This window comes from Clytia hemisphaerica, unplaced genomic scaffold (genome assembly GCF_902728285.1).
Source record: "Clytia hemisphaerica strain Z4C2 unplaced genomic scaffold, Clytia hemisphaerica genome assembly, whole genome shotgun sequence".
In the NCBI taxonomy this organism is placed as follows: domain Eukaryota; kingdom Metazoa; phylum Cnidaria; class Hydrozoa; order Leptothecata; family Clytiidae; genus Clytia; species Clytia hemisphaerica.
In genome coordinates this window covers 3,637,541-3,655,394 of record NW_027104101.1, presented here as the reverse complement: position 1 = coordinate 3,655,394, position 17,854 = coordinate 3,637,541, and the positions used below count along the sequence as shown (strand labels likewise).

Below are 17,854 nucleotides of genomic sequence, written 5' to 3'. Positions count from 1 at the left end.
TAAATATATGGAGAAGCCTTAACTACCAACAAGACAAAGGACTTCTAATGTAAGATATAACTTGATCCATGCAAAACTTAAAGTTTATGAAAACTCATTTTTTCCTTTCACTATCAAACTATGGAATAGCTTGGATAATGGAATTGTAAAGTGTAAAGAAAGGGATGAATTTAGAGACTCTTTGACTATTATAAATAAATATTATAATCATATACACTTTTCAATTACTAAAGACAAACACTTAAGCTTCTGTCTAATTCTCCAGTCATGTCTATATCTACCTCGCGACAAACTTTTGCAAATTGTGCCTTCGTTAAATTCCTAACTACTGTTAGTTTTTCTGGAAATATATCTTTAACTTACTATTTAAACTTACTTATCTATTATTTATTATTTACCATTTTAATATTTTAACCATTATATGTACATTTTAAATAAACTTAACTTAATAGACTTAAATTTTTTTATTTTCCTAAAAAATTTTTTGTTAAATATTTGCGAAAGTAATTCTAATGAATTTATGCAAATAAATATATAGAAATATAGAAATGAAATAATTTGAAATAAAAAGTAAACAAACCTTGAACCTTTCATGAATCCAAATAAATAAAGGTATTCATCTAAAGTGAAGATTACATTTCAAAATAAAACTATTTCCAAACCAACCTAAAGTCAGTGTCTGCCAACTAAAAATGTCTCTGCGGGTTCACTGGCAAGGAGTTACGACTTCAGACTTTAGATTCCAATTCTTGTATAGGCTGCAACTACACTGCCAGATGATCTGTATTACAAAGACTTCCAAGTGGGTCCATAAGTTAAGAAAATGAGATTATCATAGTTGTTTTATAAAATATCCCATCATGGACCATCACTTCAGGATTGCTCCCAAAGGGATAGAGAATGGTGTGATATTTCGGGAAATTTGCGATCGTTATCCTAATGCTGCTTGTGGATGTGTGAATATGGAAAAATGGGTACCCTCCCTAGGAAGTGACATTCAGAGAAGGGATAAAATTAAAAAGGTTTTGTAAAATTTAGGTGCAAATACGGAAAATAATTGAAACTTGAAAGGAATATGAATCATAATTTTATCCTTATATTTTTATGCAGTTTTTCTTATGCTCGATCCCTGTAAGAAAATTTTCTTGCGTCTATTGTAAAATATCACACCATCCAGTATCCAACCAGGATTACTCCGGGTAGGATAAAGTTGGTGTGATATTTCTGGACATTTGCGGTCGTTATCCTAAAACAGCTATGTAATTTGTAAAATATCAGTGGATGAAATTGATAGACCCCTCAAAATGTTTGAAATTATGTATCTTTTATAAAATATAGCTATAAGCAAAAAGCTCGTACCCAAAAATTTTAAAAATGTCAAAAAATGAAGGTCTTCAAATCTCTCTAAAACCTATTTTTATGGGAAGCTATGGTATTTTGTAGCAAAAAGCAAAAAAAAATAGAGCTTAACCTTGCTTTAGAAATTTTTTATCGCATTTTTTAGGTTTTTGTAAAATCGCAGGCCAAATAGGAGAAAAAATCATCAAGTTTTGCATTTTCTTCTCATTGACTTCATTTTTAACCCCTACTTTTAACCATTTTTGAAATCTACATAAAATTTCCGACAATTTGATATATAACATGCATATGTTCCCGAAAAATCAACATAGGCTAAATATGAGCCTGCTGCTACGGTACTGAAAAAACTGCTTTGGAATGATGTCCTTATTACAGGGTTTTTTTTCAGGTATAGATTCAAAAAACTAACCAAAAGGCCTCTTTTGCAAGCTGAGTCAACTTTCTATAGGACTTGGACTGGTTAATCTATGATTTGAGGCTTTCAAATCCATTTTTTCACTGACTAGTACTAGGTCAGAGTTTTTGTCACGCCGTGACGGAAAATTTTCAATAGCCTGTAAAAATCTATGAGAGTGGAATCAGGTCTTAATTTTCTCCATAAAACATCAACCATATAGTGTTAATCAGAAACCTAAAATAGAAATTCAAAAATCAACCCACAAGATTTTCTGTAGCCCTTTTTAGTTTTTGTCACGCCGTGACGGAAAATTTGGGCCTATGTCGAAATTCCCCTATCTTTTCGTCAAGTGTACTTGAATTGAGATTTCTTTGCTTGAAAATTCTTCAAATAGTGATTGATAGTTCTGTCATATTTTCTTTACTTTTATATTCCGTTGACATTTTGATTGCAGAATCACATAGATAAGAAAGTGAGCGTTTTTGCAGAAATTGGGCTTTTTTCACTTTGAATCAAACTCAAGGCCGCCATTATGAAAATTTTGAAAATTTTAGATTCATAGATTTTTATTTTTCCTAGAGAATTTTATGTATATTTCCATTGCTGAAAATTTCAGACTTGTAGCATTAGTAGAAAAAAAGTTATTAAACTTGAAAAAAGGCACTTTTTGCCGTTTTCCTACCCCAAATTCGATAAAATTGGCCTATTTTGGGCTAAAATTGGCCTCAAAACCGATTTTTTTGCCTTATATTACTTTTATCTGATGTAATCTGGTATGAGACAACTATAAAAGCTGCATTGTTAGGTTTACTGGCAAGAAAACTGTCAAAAATGGCCAAAAAAGGCCATTTTTCACTATTTTTTCGCTATAGTGCGAATCAAGACCCCCCCTGGGGAATGCTGGACTTTGACCTTCTGACCTTAAAAGTTGTGCCAAATGTCTTACAATAGATTAAATGGTCTTTTACCCAGGTTGGATGGATTGCTATTTTTGATTGCATAATCACAGATAAAAAGTGAGCGTTTTTGCAGAAATTTGTCTTTTTTCACTTTGAATCAAACTCAAGGCCGCCATTATGAAAATTCTGAGAATTTCAGATTTTCAGATTTTTATTTTTTCTAGAGAATTCTATGTATATTTTCATTGCTGAAAATTTCAGACTTATAGCATTAATAGAAAAAAAGTTATTAAACTTGAAAAAAGGCACTTTTCGCCTTTTTCCTACCCCAAATTCGATAAAATTGGCCTATTTTGGGCTAAAATTTGCCTCAAAACCGATTTTTTTGCCTTATTTTACTTTTATCTGATGTAATCTGGTATGAGACAACTATAAAAGCTGCATTGTTAGGTTTACTGGCAAGAAAACTGTCAAAAATGGCCAAAAAAGGCCATTTTTCACTATTTTTCGCTATAGTGCGAATCAGGACCCCCCCCCCTGGGGAATGCTGGATTTTGACACTCTGACCTTAAAAATTGTGCCAAATGTCTTACAATAGATTAAATTTTCAGAAAAAAATATTACACTTTGAATTTTACGACTTTGCATTTTGACGATCTACCCTATCATAGAGCACGGGGGTTTTGTTTTTAAAAACAAACTTCAAAATAAAATTGTTAATGAACTTCGTACTTAAAATATCACTTACTTACATGATTTATATATGATATAACACCCCTTTCTTAAATAAATGGCCTCTTAAAGTCTTTTATGTTTGCCGCAAGAAGGGAGAAACATTTAATTTGACCCCCGGTTTTTTTTCTCTTTTTCTAACAAATTCCCGCGCGTTAGTGTAGACACAACTTTAATCCGGGGAAATGAAGCGTTTTCATTGGTCTAAAATCACGGATGGTCACGTGACCAGAATTTTTATCCAGGGAAATGCCGTGGCCGCAATGTTTTGCTTTAGTGAGATTGACCATTTTGTTGTTTAGATTTGAGCGGGCGAAATTTCTGTACAAACCAAAATATGGCTTCGTTGGAATACCGGTTGAAACACTTGTGTGTGGACACGGGCTAGACGGCAAATTGGTAAAATGCCGAACGTTTTGCAACATTTCGAAAATTGTTTGCCGACGGGAGAAAAAAAATTTGCAACTATCGAAGAACAAATGTGTCTGGAAACGGAGGAAAATGTATTTGGAGGCTGAAACTTTGTATGTTTATCAAAAAAAGGGTGAGGAATTCAAAAATCACAATCGCTAATTCTAGTTCTTTCATTTTCATGTAGTTTTTTTGCTTCTTTAGCATGGGAATGTCCCAAAAAAAAGTTTTTATTTCTGCCGAAATGGATTTTCTTTTCATTTGGGGTTTCTCCTTTCAGAAAAACTTATTCTTTACTCATAAGTTTTTGTTCCTCCATTTCCAGAGGCCCCTTGAAAATGGGTCATACCACCTTTTTTGACTCATTTCAACCTTTTCCAAGCTATTTTCTTCAAAAACAAAAATAAAACAATGCAATGTCTTCTTTTTTCAAAAAAAGATATATCTTTCGTTATTTTGATAATATACTAAATATATTACAAATATTTTTATATAATAATATTTTAACACCATCAAAGAATTCTCCCTCCAAATTTGAGGTCTCTAACTACACTAGAAAAAGAGATATGCAAAATTTAAGAAGCATGACTGGAAAATTTCTTTTTTTTCTTTTTTGACACATTTTTCGAATCTTTCCAAGCTATTTTCCTAACCTTTTTTTTGACATAGTCAAATTTTTGACACTAAAATTTGAATATCTTTACAACCACTAATCCTCTGGAGGCCTATGACCCCTCATTTTCTTCCTTTTTCAAAGCTCTACAAGATAGGATAGATTTTGAAAAAAAAATTAAAACTTGAATAATCTTCTGGAGTTGCTACACTGGCCCGCATTGGGCTGGAGACTCCCGCATACCAACGTTTTCTCCAGCGGGAAAAAAATTCAGCCAAATCTCCCGCATTTTTAGGATTTTCTCCCGCATTCCCAAAAATTTCCTGATTTCTTGAAAAAAGAATCAGGTTTTGAAAAATTGGAATGGCTAAATGTAGAGGAGGGCAGTGTAGACCTAACTCTTCATACAAAAATTACGGGAAACGCATATTTGGACTTTGTACCCTATGCTGCACTCAAGCACTTGAGCCAAAATCCCGCAAAGGCGGGACAAAAATCAGTTTTTTGAAGTTTGCAAAAAAACGCCACATAGAAGATTTTTCAAATTCAGTATTTGAATAGAGCAGTAAAAAATACAACTTTTCTATTTTTCCTTTTTTTTGCAAAAGTTCTAGGAATGAAAATAAAGGGATAATGATAATTGAATACTATCCATTGATGATCCGCGGCACTATCGTAAAGCTAGAATCGCTTCGCGTACTCTTCGCTTGAGAAAATGATTGACAGATTGAAGTTTTTCATCCACGCGGTGCGTGCCGCGCGGGAGCTCGGGCGCTATGCAAGAGTTCTCGGCTCAATCCTCAGACCACGCTAAAAATGGTAGACTGAGCTGCAATAGATCATTTCGATGGAAGTTGTTGGAATGTTTACAAGGCTCTTGACAGAATATTGTTTGTTTTATTGTCAATGATGACAGTGCCGTTATAAATTTTGTTAGATCTGACAAATTGATGTTTGTAAGTGCACTTTATAGTTTTGATTCCCATTGAAGAATCGTATTCTGGTTTTCATGTTATTAGATGCTGTTTTAGAGCTTTAGATCTACACTGGAGCGTGCCCAGTGCACGAATGGCAAACTTATTTTTCTCTTTTTTCGCTTTATACTTTTAGTTTTTACATAAATCCTTTTTGACCTGGTCTTGTAGACATTCTTTCAATTTGTTATCACTTTGTTTGAAAGCGTCTTCTGGGAATAATAAGCCGTAGAAGCGAGCGCTATTCGGACCCAGTCCGCGAACGAGGAACCAGTGCGCGAACGATCTTTTGAAAGAAAACATTAGGTAATAGTGAGAGGTCCTAAAGCCGACAGCCCAGCCTAAAGCCGATGGGGTCTTTCAAAGATACAAACTAAAATAAAAACAAACCTTTGCTGTGACGCAACGAAGATACCAAAGTGTCAACTAAACTGAGAGATTTGATACACTGAACCAATTGAACCAAATAACAATAATTGCTTCTTATAACAAAACATATTTTTTTATTGCAATATGCACAACGTCATAAATGACAACAGCAGTAACAGCATCATAAAAAGTAACGAGATGTTTTTGTTAACATTGTTCTTCTAGTCGAATAATTAAATAAAGAAGTGATCCTGTTGGTTGATGTCCAACTATGATAAATGGTGAGTAACCAATTTTACATGGTAGCAGCATTCGGTGGTTTGCAGTAAAGATATTATTGGTTGGTTACTAAAGTGTGATAAAAATTTATGAACTTTGGTTGTTATAAAAGTATAAACTAAAGTGGTTAATTGTTGAAAATGGCAAGTGTTGTTTCGATAGGGCAAAAGTATGGATTGCCCCCGTTCTCCGAAGATGGAGACTTTGAACATTGGTTACATGAAATTGAAATGTGGCAGTTAGTAACTGATTTAGCTAAAACAAAACAGGGACCTGTGTTGTATCTCAGTTTATCCCCAAAGGTTCGCCAAGCATGTGCAACATTAACGAAAGAACAGCTAAATGTCGAAGAGGGTTTAGATGTGCTTATAACCAAATTGAGAGAACTCTATGCAGTGTCAAAAGATCAGGCAATGTTTACTGCATACGAACAATTCGAAACGTTTCAAAGAGATACGAGTATGAATATCGCAGAATATATCAATCAGTTTGAACAACTCAATCATAAACTGAAGACTTATAAAATTGAGTTACCATCGCCAGTACTAGCTTATCAATTGTTGAAAAACGCTAATTTACCAAAAAGTAAACGTGATTTAGCCAGAGCCACTATTGCAGAACTGAAGTATGATGACATGAAACGGCAGATTAAAGCTATTTACGATTTGTGTACGACCGATAATAAAACCACTGAAGATACGTTAGATATTTTAGTTGAAAATGAACAAGCATATTATTCTCGTAACAATTATTATGCTAATCGAGGACGAAATTTCCGAGGTAGTCGATATCGTGGACGTGGAGGAGCTAATGATCGAGGATCCCGTCAAGAGGACAGTCGCGCTCCTCAAGCACAGCCATCAACTCGTTATCGAAACTGTCCAGATGAAAATGGAAACCCTACTCGTTGTAAAATTTGTGGTTCAATTTATCATTACTATCGTGACTGTCCGGATGCGGATAAAAAGGACTTATCATTACAACATTTGAAAATTCAATTATTTACGCAAGAAAGTGGAGTCGAGTTATGTTTTCTTGAGCAGATGGTATCAGAAACATTAAGTTGTGCAGTTATTGATCCAGGGTGCCCTTCCAATGTATGCGGAAAGAATTGGTTAAATTGCTATCTCGATTCGTTACCAAATCGCGAAGATGTAACAGAAACAAAAAGTAAGAAGTCGTATCAATTCGGTCCTAGTCAAGTTTATCAATCATTGAAGAAAGTAAACATTCCCATTAACATCGGTGGAAAACCAGGACATATCCTTACAGATGTAGTCGACTGTGAGGTACCTCTCTTACTTTCCAAGCATAGTATAAAGGAAGCCGGTGGACAACTTGATTTTGTTAAAGACACGATAACTCTTTTCGGTACAGAGATAAAACTTCAACACACTTCAAGCGGACATTATTGTATTCCTATTTCGCCAAAGCAGATTCTTGTCAATCGTAATATCGCACCTGAAGCACCAATTGAGTTATATCTTACAATAAATGATTTAAACACAAAGTCGAAAGAGGAGAAAAAGTCTATTGCTGTTAAGCTGGCATAAACAGTTTGGACATCCTGTTGATTCCACAAAACTGAAAACTATCGTAAAAGATGCAGAATTCAAAGATGACGAGTTATTGAGACTTATCGATCAAGTTACAGAGGAATGTGACGTTTGTACCCGTTACCGAAAAGCCAGAGCCAGACCTGTCGTATCGTTATCGCTTTCCAATAGCAGTGGGCTATAGAGACCTTTTTTTTCAAAATTAAGTTTGCATAATTTTTTTTGGTTGGTTGGGACCCAAATAACATAAATCTAAGATATTTTTGGATATTTCCAAAAAATGGCGGTTCTCCGCCCTTTTTTATGCCCAAAATGGGCCATTTTCGGGCCATTTTGCTTGGAAAAAAAATCTAAAACCTGCTGTGTTTGTGCTACAACCATCAAATTAGGCTCAAAATGATCCTTGGAAAAAAGAAGGATTAGAATGTAACAATTATATACCTCTGCCATATATATAAACTTAAAAAGTTAGGTTTTTCGGCCAAAATTGACCAAAATTGCGAAAAAACAGGGTTTTGCCTGGAAAAAATTCTAAAATCTGTTCTGTTTGTGCTACAAGCCTCAAATTAGGGTCAAATTATTCGTTGGAAAAAAGTAGGATTAGAATGTAACAATTATATACTTCTACCATATATGTAAACTTCAAAGAATTTGGATATTGGGCCAAAATTGACCTAAACTGGGGAAAAAAGGGTTTGCCTGGGAAAAAAATCTAAAATCTGTTCTGTTGGTGCTATGAACCTCAAATTATGCTTAAAATATTCCTTGGAGGAAAGTAGGATTAGAATGTAACAAATATATACCTCTACCATATATATAAATTTAAAAAATTAAGTATTTAGGCCGAGATAGACCAAAACCGGGAAAAAACTAGGTTTTGCCTGGAAATAAAACCTAAAATCTGTTCTATTTTTGCTACAAACCTCAAATTAGGCTTAAAATGTTCCTTGGGAAAAAGTAGGAATCGAATGTAGCAATTACATACCTCCACCACATATATAAAATTCAAAAGTTAGCTATTTAGGCCGAAATGGACCGAAACCAGGAAGACACTTGTTTTTGCCTGGAAATAAAACCTAAAATCTGCGCTGTATTAGGTTTTCAGGCCAAAATGGACGGAAACCGGTAAAACCCAGTGTCTTCCCGGTTTCCGTCCATTTTGACCTGAAAACCTAACTTTTTTAATTTTATATACATGGTTAGAGGTACATAATTGCTACATTCTTATCCTGCTTTTTTCCAAGGAACATTTTAAGCCTAATTTGAGGTTTGTAGCACAAACAACGCAGATTTTAGGTTTTATTTGCAGGCAAAACCCAGCGTTTTCCTGGTGTCGGTCCATTTTGGCCTAAATAGCTAATTTTTGAATTTTATAGATGTGGTAGAGGTATGTAATTGCTATAGTCGATTCCTGCTTTTTCCCAAGGAACATTTTAAGCCTAATTTGAGGTTTGTAGCACAAATAGAACAGATTTTAGATAATATTTCCAGGCAAAACCCAGTTTCTTCTCGGTTTCGGTCTATCTCAGCCTAAATACTTAATTTTTCAAATTTATATATATGGTAGAGGTATATAATTGTTACATTCTAATCCTACTTTCCTCCAAGGAATATTTTAAGCATAATTTGAGGTTCATAGCACCAACAGAACAGATTTTAGATTTTTTTCCCAGGCAAACCCTTTTTTCCCCAGTTTCGGTCAATTTTGGCCCAATTTCCAAATTATTTGAAGTTTACATATATGGTAGAAGTATATAATTGTTACATTCTAATCCTACTTTTTTCCAACGAATATTTTGACCCTAATTTGAGGCTTGTAGCACAAACAGAACAGATTTTAGATTTTTTTCCAGGCAAAACCCTGTTTTTTCGCAATTTTGGTCAATTTTGGCCGAAAAACGTAATTTTTTAAGTTTATATATATGGCAGAGGTATATAATTGTTACATTCTAATCCTACTTTTTTCCAAGGATCATTTTGAGCCTAATTTGATGGTTGTAGCACCAACACAGCAGGTTTTAGATTTTTTTTCCAAACAAAATGGCCCGAAAATGGCCCATTTTGGGCATAAAAAAGGGCGGAGAACCGCCATTTTTTGGAAATATCCAAAAATATCTTAGATTTATGTTATTTGGGTCCCAACCAACCAAAAAAAAATTATGCAAACTTAATTTTGAAAAAAAAGGTCTCTATAGCCCACTGCTATTTCCAAAGAATTTAATGGTTGCCTTGCAATGGATTTAAAGTTCATCACCATTAACGATAAAAAGTACATTGTTTTTCATATGATCGATTTATTTACTCGCTACTCTGCAGCGTCCGTCATCAAATCCAAACACAAGGAGGTGATAGTTGACGAAATCTTGAAACACTGGGTTGCTATTTTCGGTTCACCACAATCAATCTTTGCTGACAATGGAGGAGAGTTTAACAATGAACTGCTTCGTGATGTAGCAGAACTTTTAGATGTATCGATAGCTTCTACAGCTGCTGAATCACCATGGTCAAATGGGGTAGTCGAGAGACATAATGCCACTCTAGGAAACATGATCCACAAAATTGTTGCTGACACTCAGTGCTCCATACAGAATGCACTTGTTTGGGCTGTAAGTGCGAAAAATGCTTTGTCCAACAACTTGGGATACAGTCCTAATCAGTTAGTCTTCGGCCGTAACCCAAATCTTCCGTCCACGTTAACATCTCAGTTACCAGCCCTTCGAACGAAAACGTCAAGTGAACTTGTTGCTGAACATTTGAATGCTCTTCACTCTGCTAGAAGGGCATTTATCCAAGCTGAATCCAGTAAAAGAATCAAAACAGCGTTATCACGTCAAACACGAACAACAACGAGCAAAGAGTTTAATAATGGAGATACAGTCTATTACAAACGAAATTCAGACAAGGATTGGCATGGTCCAGGTACCATTATCGGAATTGACGGAAAAGTTGTTGTTTTGCGTCACGGAGGAAATGTTTTACGAGTAAGTCCATGCCATTTGACCAAAGCAAATAAGGAAAAGTCGGGATCATCACCAAAGGAAATACTTATCGTACCAGATGAAGATGAACAACCACAAGTACCCATTCCAGAGCTATTCGACATCGATATTGTTAGTAATGAAACAGTTATGATTCCAGTTGAAAACCCGATCGCAGAGCCTAAGCTTCCTAAACCTGACAAAAAGATATCAGAGATCCAAACAGTTGAAACAACACAACCGGTGGGAGATAAGAAAAAGACCGATCGTAGAAATAAAAGTAACTCTCAACAAATTCGGCTTCCTCGTATTGGACAGCAGATTTTGTTCATTGACCCAGATACCAATAAGGAAGAAAAGTTTATCGCTGTTAATCGTGCTGGAAAAGCTAATGGCAAGAATAAATATTGGTTTAATGTTAAAAATTTAGTGTCGGGTGTTATTAAGTGCGTTGATTTTGAAAATATTGAATGGCAGCCAGTTGAAGGGGAAGTCCTTTACAGTTCCAGTAACAACCCTCAAGTATTAGCAGCTAAACAAAAGGAACTAGAGAAATGGACCGAGTACAATGTCTATGAGGAGGTTGACAATGAAGGTCAAGAGACAGTATCGACCAGATGGGTTATTACCGAGAAATCTGACAAGGACACCAACACCGTGAAAGCAAGGTTAGTCGCTCGCGGTTTTGAGGAAATCACTACTGAAATTCGTACGGATTCCCCAACTATCTGTAAGGAAAACCTTCGTCTCGTATCAACAATTGCCGTGAGCAATTCGTGGAAAATACACTCTATGGACATTAAAGCTGCTTTTCTGCAAGGGTGTCCAATTAATCGCGAAGTATTCATTCAACCGCCAAGAGAGGCAAATACCTCAAAACTTTGGAAATTGAAACGTACTGTTTACGGTTTAAATGATGCCCCTCGCTCGTGGTATCTTAAAGCTGCTGAGGAACTAGTTAAAGCTGGTGCCACAAGAAGCAAATATGACTAAGCGTTATTCTTTTGGAGATACAAAGGAAAGCTTCAAGGTGTTTTATGTTGTCATGTCGACGATTTCTTCTATGCTGGAACACGCCTGTTCCATGAGAAAATTGTATCACATGTTCAGAAATCATTTGATTTAAGCAAAGAATCGTTTTCAACTTTCCAGTACTTAGGATTGGACATCAACCAGACAGGAGAGTTCGTAGCAATGCATCAGAATGACTACATTAAGACACTTCAACCTATTGAATTGAAAGATACATCAAAACGTAATCTTACTCAAGAGGAAAAGTTACAACTGAAAGCTTTAATTGGTCAGATACAATGGGTGTCAAAACAAACACGCCCTGATTTAGCTTTTGCATCGTGTGATTTAAGTAATCGTGTTAAAGATGGTACAACAGATGACATACGATTAGCGAACAAGTATCTTCGAAAGCTTCAAAATTCAACTGCTCAGATCCACTTACCTAATATTGGTGATGTTACAAAGTCAACGTTGTATGCTTATAGTGACGCATCACACGCTAATCTTCCGGGATTTAAGTCTCAAGGAGGTTTCATTATCCTGATTAAAGGTGAAAATGGACACTCTGCGCCAATCGTCTGGACTTCAAAGAAAGTAAAACGTGTTGTGAAAAGTCCACTTGCTGCTGAGACTCTTGCACTACAGGAAGCAGTAGAACATGCAGCATTAATTAAAGCACTACTCTGTGAGATTTATGATTCAGAACAATCAACATTTCCGACTGTTTGTATAACAGACAGTAAATCACTGAGAGACACTGTTCACACATCTACAGTTGTTGAAGATAAAGGTCTTATGATTGACCTTTGCTGTTTACGAGAAATGATTCAAGGCAAACTCATTACGATTGAATGGGTTCCTGCCTCAAAACAACTGGCAGATTGCTTAACAAAATCTACAGCATCTGCTGCCTTATTGATGAAGGTGTTGGCTGGTGAAGCTGGCCTTCCAAGTCAATAAGAAGACCCGCCGAATGTATATAGTGTAAATATTGTTGGTATTGAACATTAAACTTCTGTTGACATTATGTTATTGCTGTAGAAACACTTTTGAGATTGATTTGGTCTCAGATTCAAGATACACACACTTATGTTTCGTTACGTTATGTTACAACACTATGTACAACACTGGATCACAAATATGTCGATCAATACAAGATTCGTCCGGCCGGAAGCTGTTAACATTGTTCTTCTAGTCGAATAATTAAATAAAGAAGTGATCCTGTTGGTTGATGTCCAACTATGATAAATGGTGAGTAACCAATTTTACAGTTTTGATTTTCCAAAGCACACGAAAATATAATTAAGAGGTCTGTGTACGAGCGTGCTCATTTTGAAACGTAATTACGTAATCAAGCCTGGTTTCTATTACTTTACACTGGCACTTGGCTTGATTGCGGGGCTAGGACTTTGTGTAAGGATACATATAGACGGCGTATATTACATTATATATATTATATATTACATGATAAGAATACAAATAGACAACGTATATTACAATTATTATGTATTACATGACACCTTGCTCCTATTCTAGTAAAGATAATATATGTCGTCAAAGAGTACACTTAAATGAAGAGCTGTCCAATTGCGGGCCTTTCGTAAATAAACATCCGGACTTATAGGTGGTAAAAAGGGCATTGATAGTTGCCGCCTCATTGATTCGATGTTTGTTATTCAAATTAGTGCTACCACATCCGTCCTTTTTTCAACTTCGCGCCATTTTTACAATTTAGTCTGTTTGTTTCTTAATGGAAACCAGTCCAAGTTGTTTCGTATTTTTCCTGCACAAGTCACTTTTATTACAAAACTGTTATCGTTTTAAACATGAGCAACTGATCCAGAATAAAAGGTAATTATTTTTACAAATCGCACTTTTTAATTACATTAATTGACATCTTGACATTACAGCTATCTTGTTAGATGTTTTGTTTTGAGAGTTCTAGCAATAGTTTATCTTTCAACTTGGAGAAGGAATGTTTGTAAACATAGAATTTTTTTTCATAACAGTTATTTGGGGGGTCGGAATTAGGCTGGGCTGTCGGCTTTAGGACCTCTCACGGTACTTTAACTCTCTTCCAAGATGATACAGGTTTATTTGAACTTTTCAAAACCATGCGCTTTTTCACCAAAAAAGCGTCTTTTTTATAAGAACTTTTATAAGAAGTGTTAACCTCAAATAGTTAACCCTTTCTTCCATTGGTTTATTTCAATTTGTTCTTCATTCTGACAATTTCTATTTTAACCTGTGCATAGCATTTCTAGCCAGAAATTAAGGTTTTGCTTATTTGAAATGTGTCAAAACATCCTACTTTTTCAGGTTATTTAACCTCATTTTAAGAATCTTTTTGGTCCATTTTATATTGTTTTTAGCTTAGTTACTTTATGAAAGCTTTTAAAAAGTTATTTTGTTCCTTTAGCTTTAATAGAACTATTTAGATCAATTAGAAAAGCAAATTTCTCACATTCCTTAACAAAGAGTTTTAATTTTAACCTCAATTTTTAACCCTACATTAGAGCAAAGATTGTCAATTTCAAAAAACCCTATCGATCTAAGCTTCTAGTATCAATTTATTTTTGTCCTATACTATAACTTAATACACATGCTAGCAGAAGATATGGTTAAGAATGTGAGGTTACTTGTTACCATTTTTTTAACCTCATGAATTACACCTTTCTTGTGGGAAATATCTAACCTTTTTTAGATAAGCTTGATATTTGAAGCCTTTTTGATGACTCCCTAACAATTTTTTCCCCGATAATTCAATAAGGGTCTCTATATTTTGAGGTTAACAAGAGTCTATAAATTGTCAAATTAACCTCAAAAAATAAACCTTTTTCAAGTTTTTTTTTCATTTTTGGTTACAACCATCAATTATGACCACCCCTCAAAATTTCAACCTTTTTAGATAAAAAATGAAGATTTTCCTCCAAAAAATTAACTTTTTCTTAGGCGACATTGATTTGAGATGGTCCTTAAAAAAAACTCAAAATATGTCAAATAAATACTATTTTAATGGTTACTACTTGCATCAAAGAAGCGCAAATAATGCGTATTTCAACAACCAACATGCATGATTGACAGTAAAAGTCACAAAATCGTGAAAATATTGCCACCCAATAGTGCCACCTGTGAATTTCGCGGATAGGCCTGACTGCAAAATTTAATCCCCGCAAAAGTTTATCCCATTAAAGTATGACCATGGCTTCCGTTCACTCCGATCATGATTCTGATCACATGATATAGCTTGATATGTTTTGACTTTTTTAAACCAATGAAATCATTTTTTATTTATTTTGAATTTTTTTTTCGACGTCTGTACTCGGCAATTTCTTGACCTCTACAGAATCAATGATTTTGCCTGAGGAGAACAGCTGTGCCAGAAGATTCCGGAGCATGTTTTTCACTGCTTGGCATGGTCTGCACCAAAACTCTGTTCCGTTGTTCCAGAGCAAGATATCCGCGATATCACTCGCTATGTGAAAACTAACAGCGCATGCGCGTATTTTTAAAAAATCAGCCAACGCATGGTAGTTTCTATATTTCAACCAGTGATGCTTTTGAATTTATAATGTGACAAATTGAATTTCATTAATTGCTGAACTCATCCTCTCAAAGACTGTAAGTCCATCGTGTGGGGACAAATATTTTTTTGTAACCATGTTTAAACGGATTTTTAGAACGTGTTAAAAATCACTTACTCTCGAAGCACTGGAAGAGCTCTGGAACTTTCCGGAGAGAAAAATAGTGTTATTATTTGGCTGCTCCGGAAAACTCTGGAAGTTTCCAGAGCGCCGGGAGGGTCCTTGACCAGACAGGTCATTCATTTTAGGGCTATGCATATTTGCCTCCACTGATGCAAGTTGCCCAATCTCACGGTAGGCTAGTCTTACCTCCTATCTTTCCCTTTACAACAATACAATGCTGACAAATTGACACAACACATTGACAAGTAATCCCTGAGCAGAGAAAAGTTTATATTGAAATCTGCGACAAAAACGAAAGTGGTCTCTTCTACTGATTGATTCCCAGCGCTCCTTCGCGGCTGTTTATCAAATTTCCATCAATGAGATTGCCGCAATTCAAAAGGCCCTTTTTTGGCACCCGTGGCCCCTCGATGCTTTGCACGACAGGCGGTTGTAAAGTCCCACATCCTCCATATACTGATATATTTGTTTCAATACATGATCTTTATCTTCAATTTACTGAAGAAAGTGGGGATTTGATGCGAGAGTTAGATTGTCAACAAAGTGCCATAAAAAATCATTGAATAAAAGAAGAACTTTTAAAAAAATCTAATAGAATTGGTGCAAAAAAGTGAAACATAGAAAAGTTTCATTTTTCATTGCATTAATCGAAATGGGGGATTTGGAAAATTTTCTATGTTTTGTTTTTTGCGCAAACCCATGTAACTATGGGCGAGCACCCTGTTGCCAAGATGTTGGCTTGAAATTGAAAAAGAAGTCACTGAAAACAAAAGTAAAATCGGCCCATACTCGAAATCCTGTAATCTTAATATATGAATTTAAGTCTAAACTGCTTAGCCCCGTATCCACAGAGATCTCTCTGACGTCTCTCTGACTCTTGCGTCGCCGCTGCATGCCTCCGATGCCCACCAATTTCTCTTTTAAAAAAGCACCGTCTTTGGGAAAAAAGGGGTAATCAAAAGTGAAGCTTTTTCGAAAGACAGCGAGAGAGAATATATATTTTAAAATTTTATCCATGACTCTTGAACGTGTGAAGCAAATTTAAGGTATGACAGCTCAAAATTCAATTTAGCCTTTCCTCTTTCCCAAAAGTCAAAAGTCTAGCTTTATACTATTTTTACTTTAGCTAACTCATAATCTCAATCCAAACTTATACACTTTTTTTGAAACACCCGTTACATAATTTAAGTAACGTTTGGCCTGATGGTGATGGCCCATTTTTGCTACGTAAGAGAAAAAGCCTGGGTTGAAAAAAATAAAAGGGGCTAAACCCCTCCTAAAATTAAAAAGAAAACATTTTAGTGTGAATTGTAATGTTATATCTTTTTATATATTTTAGAGAAATGAAAAGACTATACAATTTTATTTTGGAAATTTGAACATTGTAAAACACAAATAAAACACACAATCAGGCAATAATAAGGTAATAACTTTAGCGTTAAAATTTTAGTCTTAAAGTCACATTTTAAATAATGTTTTTGATGATTTTTGTATCTGATTATATTTCATTATTTATCAATACTCCTTAGATTCACATTCTAGGTAAAGATGTCATCAAAAGAAAAGGGAGGTCATGGTAAAGGCAATTATGAAAAATCTCACCGATACAGCTCTGAAAGGAAAAATAAACCTGGCAATCAGGACAAACGAAAGCAAAGTTCTAGGTGATTTAATTCATTATTCATTATTCATTTTATTTCTATGATGAGATCATCTTAAATGTCAGGCAATATAAGTTTCTTTGTCTGACCCGAATTTACCTTGCCTGACCCGAATTTTACCTTGCCTGACCCAAAAAATCTGAATTTTCAAGCAGGGGATAGTCTATAGCAGGATTTTGTCCAACCTATTCAAAATTATTACTTAATTTAAAGCCAAGTTTTTGAATGAAAGTTATCAAATGCTTCAACTCAGTACAGAGATCAATATTTAATACCATGATTATTCTTTCAGTGAAGAAGAAAAAGCACAGAAGAAAAATCAAAAGAAAGAAGAACCCGTGCCAAAACAAAGTGAAGAACAGCTAGCCAAAGAACAGGTTAGCAATCAGAATGATAAAAACAATCAAAACCTTTTTTTATAACAAAAGCTCTTCTTTTGTTAAAAAACAAAAATTTCTTCTATGTTTGTGCAGGTTTGTGTTCAGTGATGCGATATTCTACTTTAGATTATATTTTTCATGTGTTATCATACATGTAAAATATTGTGCCATCTTTTGAATTATCAAAATTGCTAGAATTTGTAGGGAAAATTTTCCTATGTTGCTTTTAGGAGGAACTTAAAAGACAAGCAGAGGAAGAAGAAAAAGAAAGAGAGCGTCAAAAACTCGAAGATGAAAAGGTAATTTATTAAGTCACATTTAGAGATACCCTTTATATACACAGTAACAGAAATGCTTGGAACTTATTTGATAAGTATGACACTGTTTACTGAAATATTTTTGATCTTTTCATTAAAAGAAAGCAGCGACAGAGGCCAAAAGTTCAGCAGAAGAGAGAGTGAAAAATCGATTGAAGCTACGACAGGAAAATGCTGATATTGCAAGTATGATTTTATGAAACTTTTT

At 34.8% G+C, this 17,854-nt stretch overlaps 1 protein-coding gene across 3 annotated transcripts in view; it reads left to right on the top strand.

Moving 5' to 3' along the window:
- The window catches only part of LOC136813119 (regulator of nonsense transcripts 2-like), a 78,991-nt gene that overhangs the window by 9,578 nt on the left and 51,559 nt on the right, over window positions 1-17,854 (top strand). Inside the window, exons 2-6 of one of the 3 annotated variants that reach the window (XM_067069646.1) lie at window positions 16,628-16,711; window positions 16,831-16,952; window positions 17,242-17,326; window positions 17,560-17,628; window positions 17,748-17,832. In XM_067069646.1, the coding sequence (XP_066925747.1) occupies window positions 16,837-16,952; window positions 17,242-17,326; window positions 17,560-17,628; window positions 17,748-17,832 (355 nt within the window). In that variant the 5' untranslated portion in view covers window positions 16,628-16,711; window positions 16,831-16,836. Of the gene's footprint in view, window positions 1-16,625; window positions 16,712-16,817; window positions 16,953-17,241; window positions 17,327-17,559; window positions 17,629-17,747; window positions 17,833-17,854 lie in introns of those variants that run through there. The other 2 variants (XM_067069647.1, XM_067069645.1) reach the window with 2 other exon arrangements.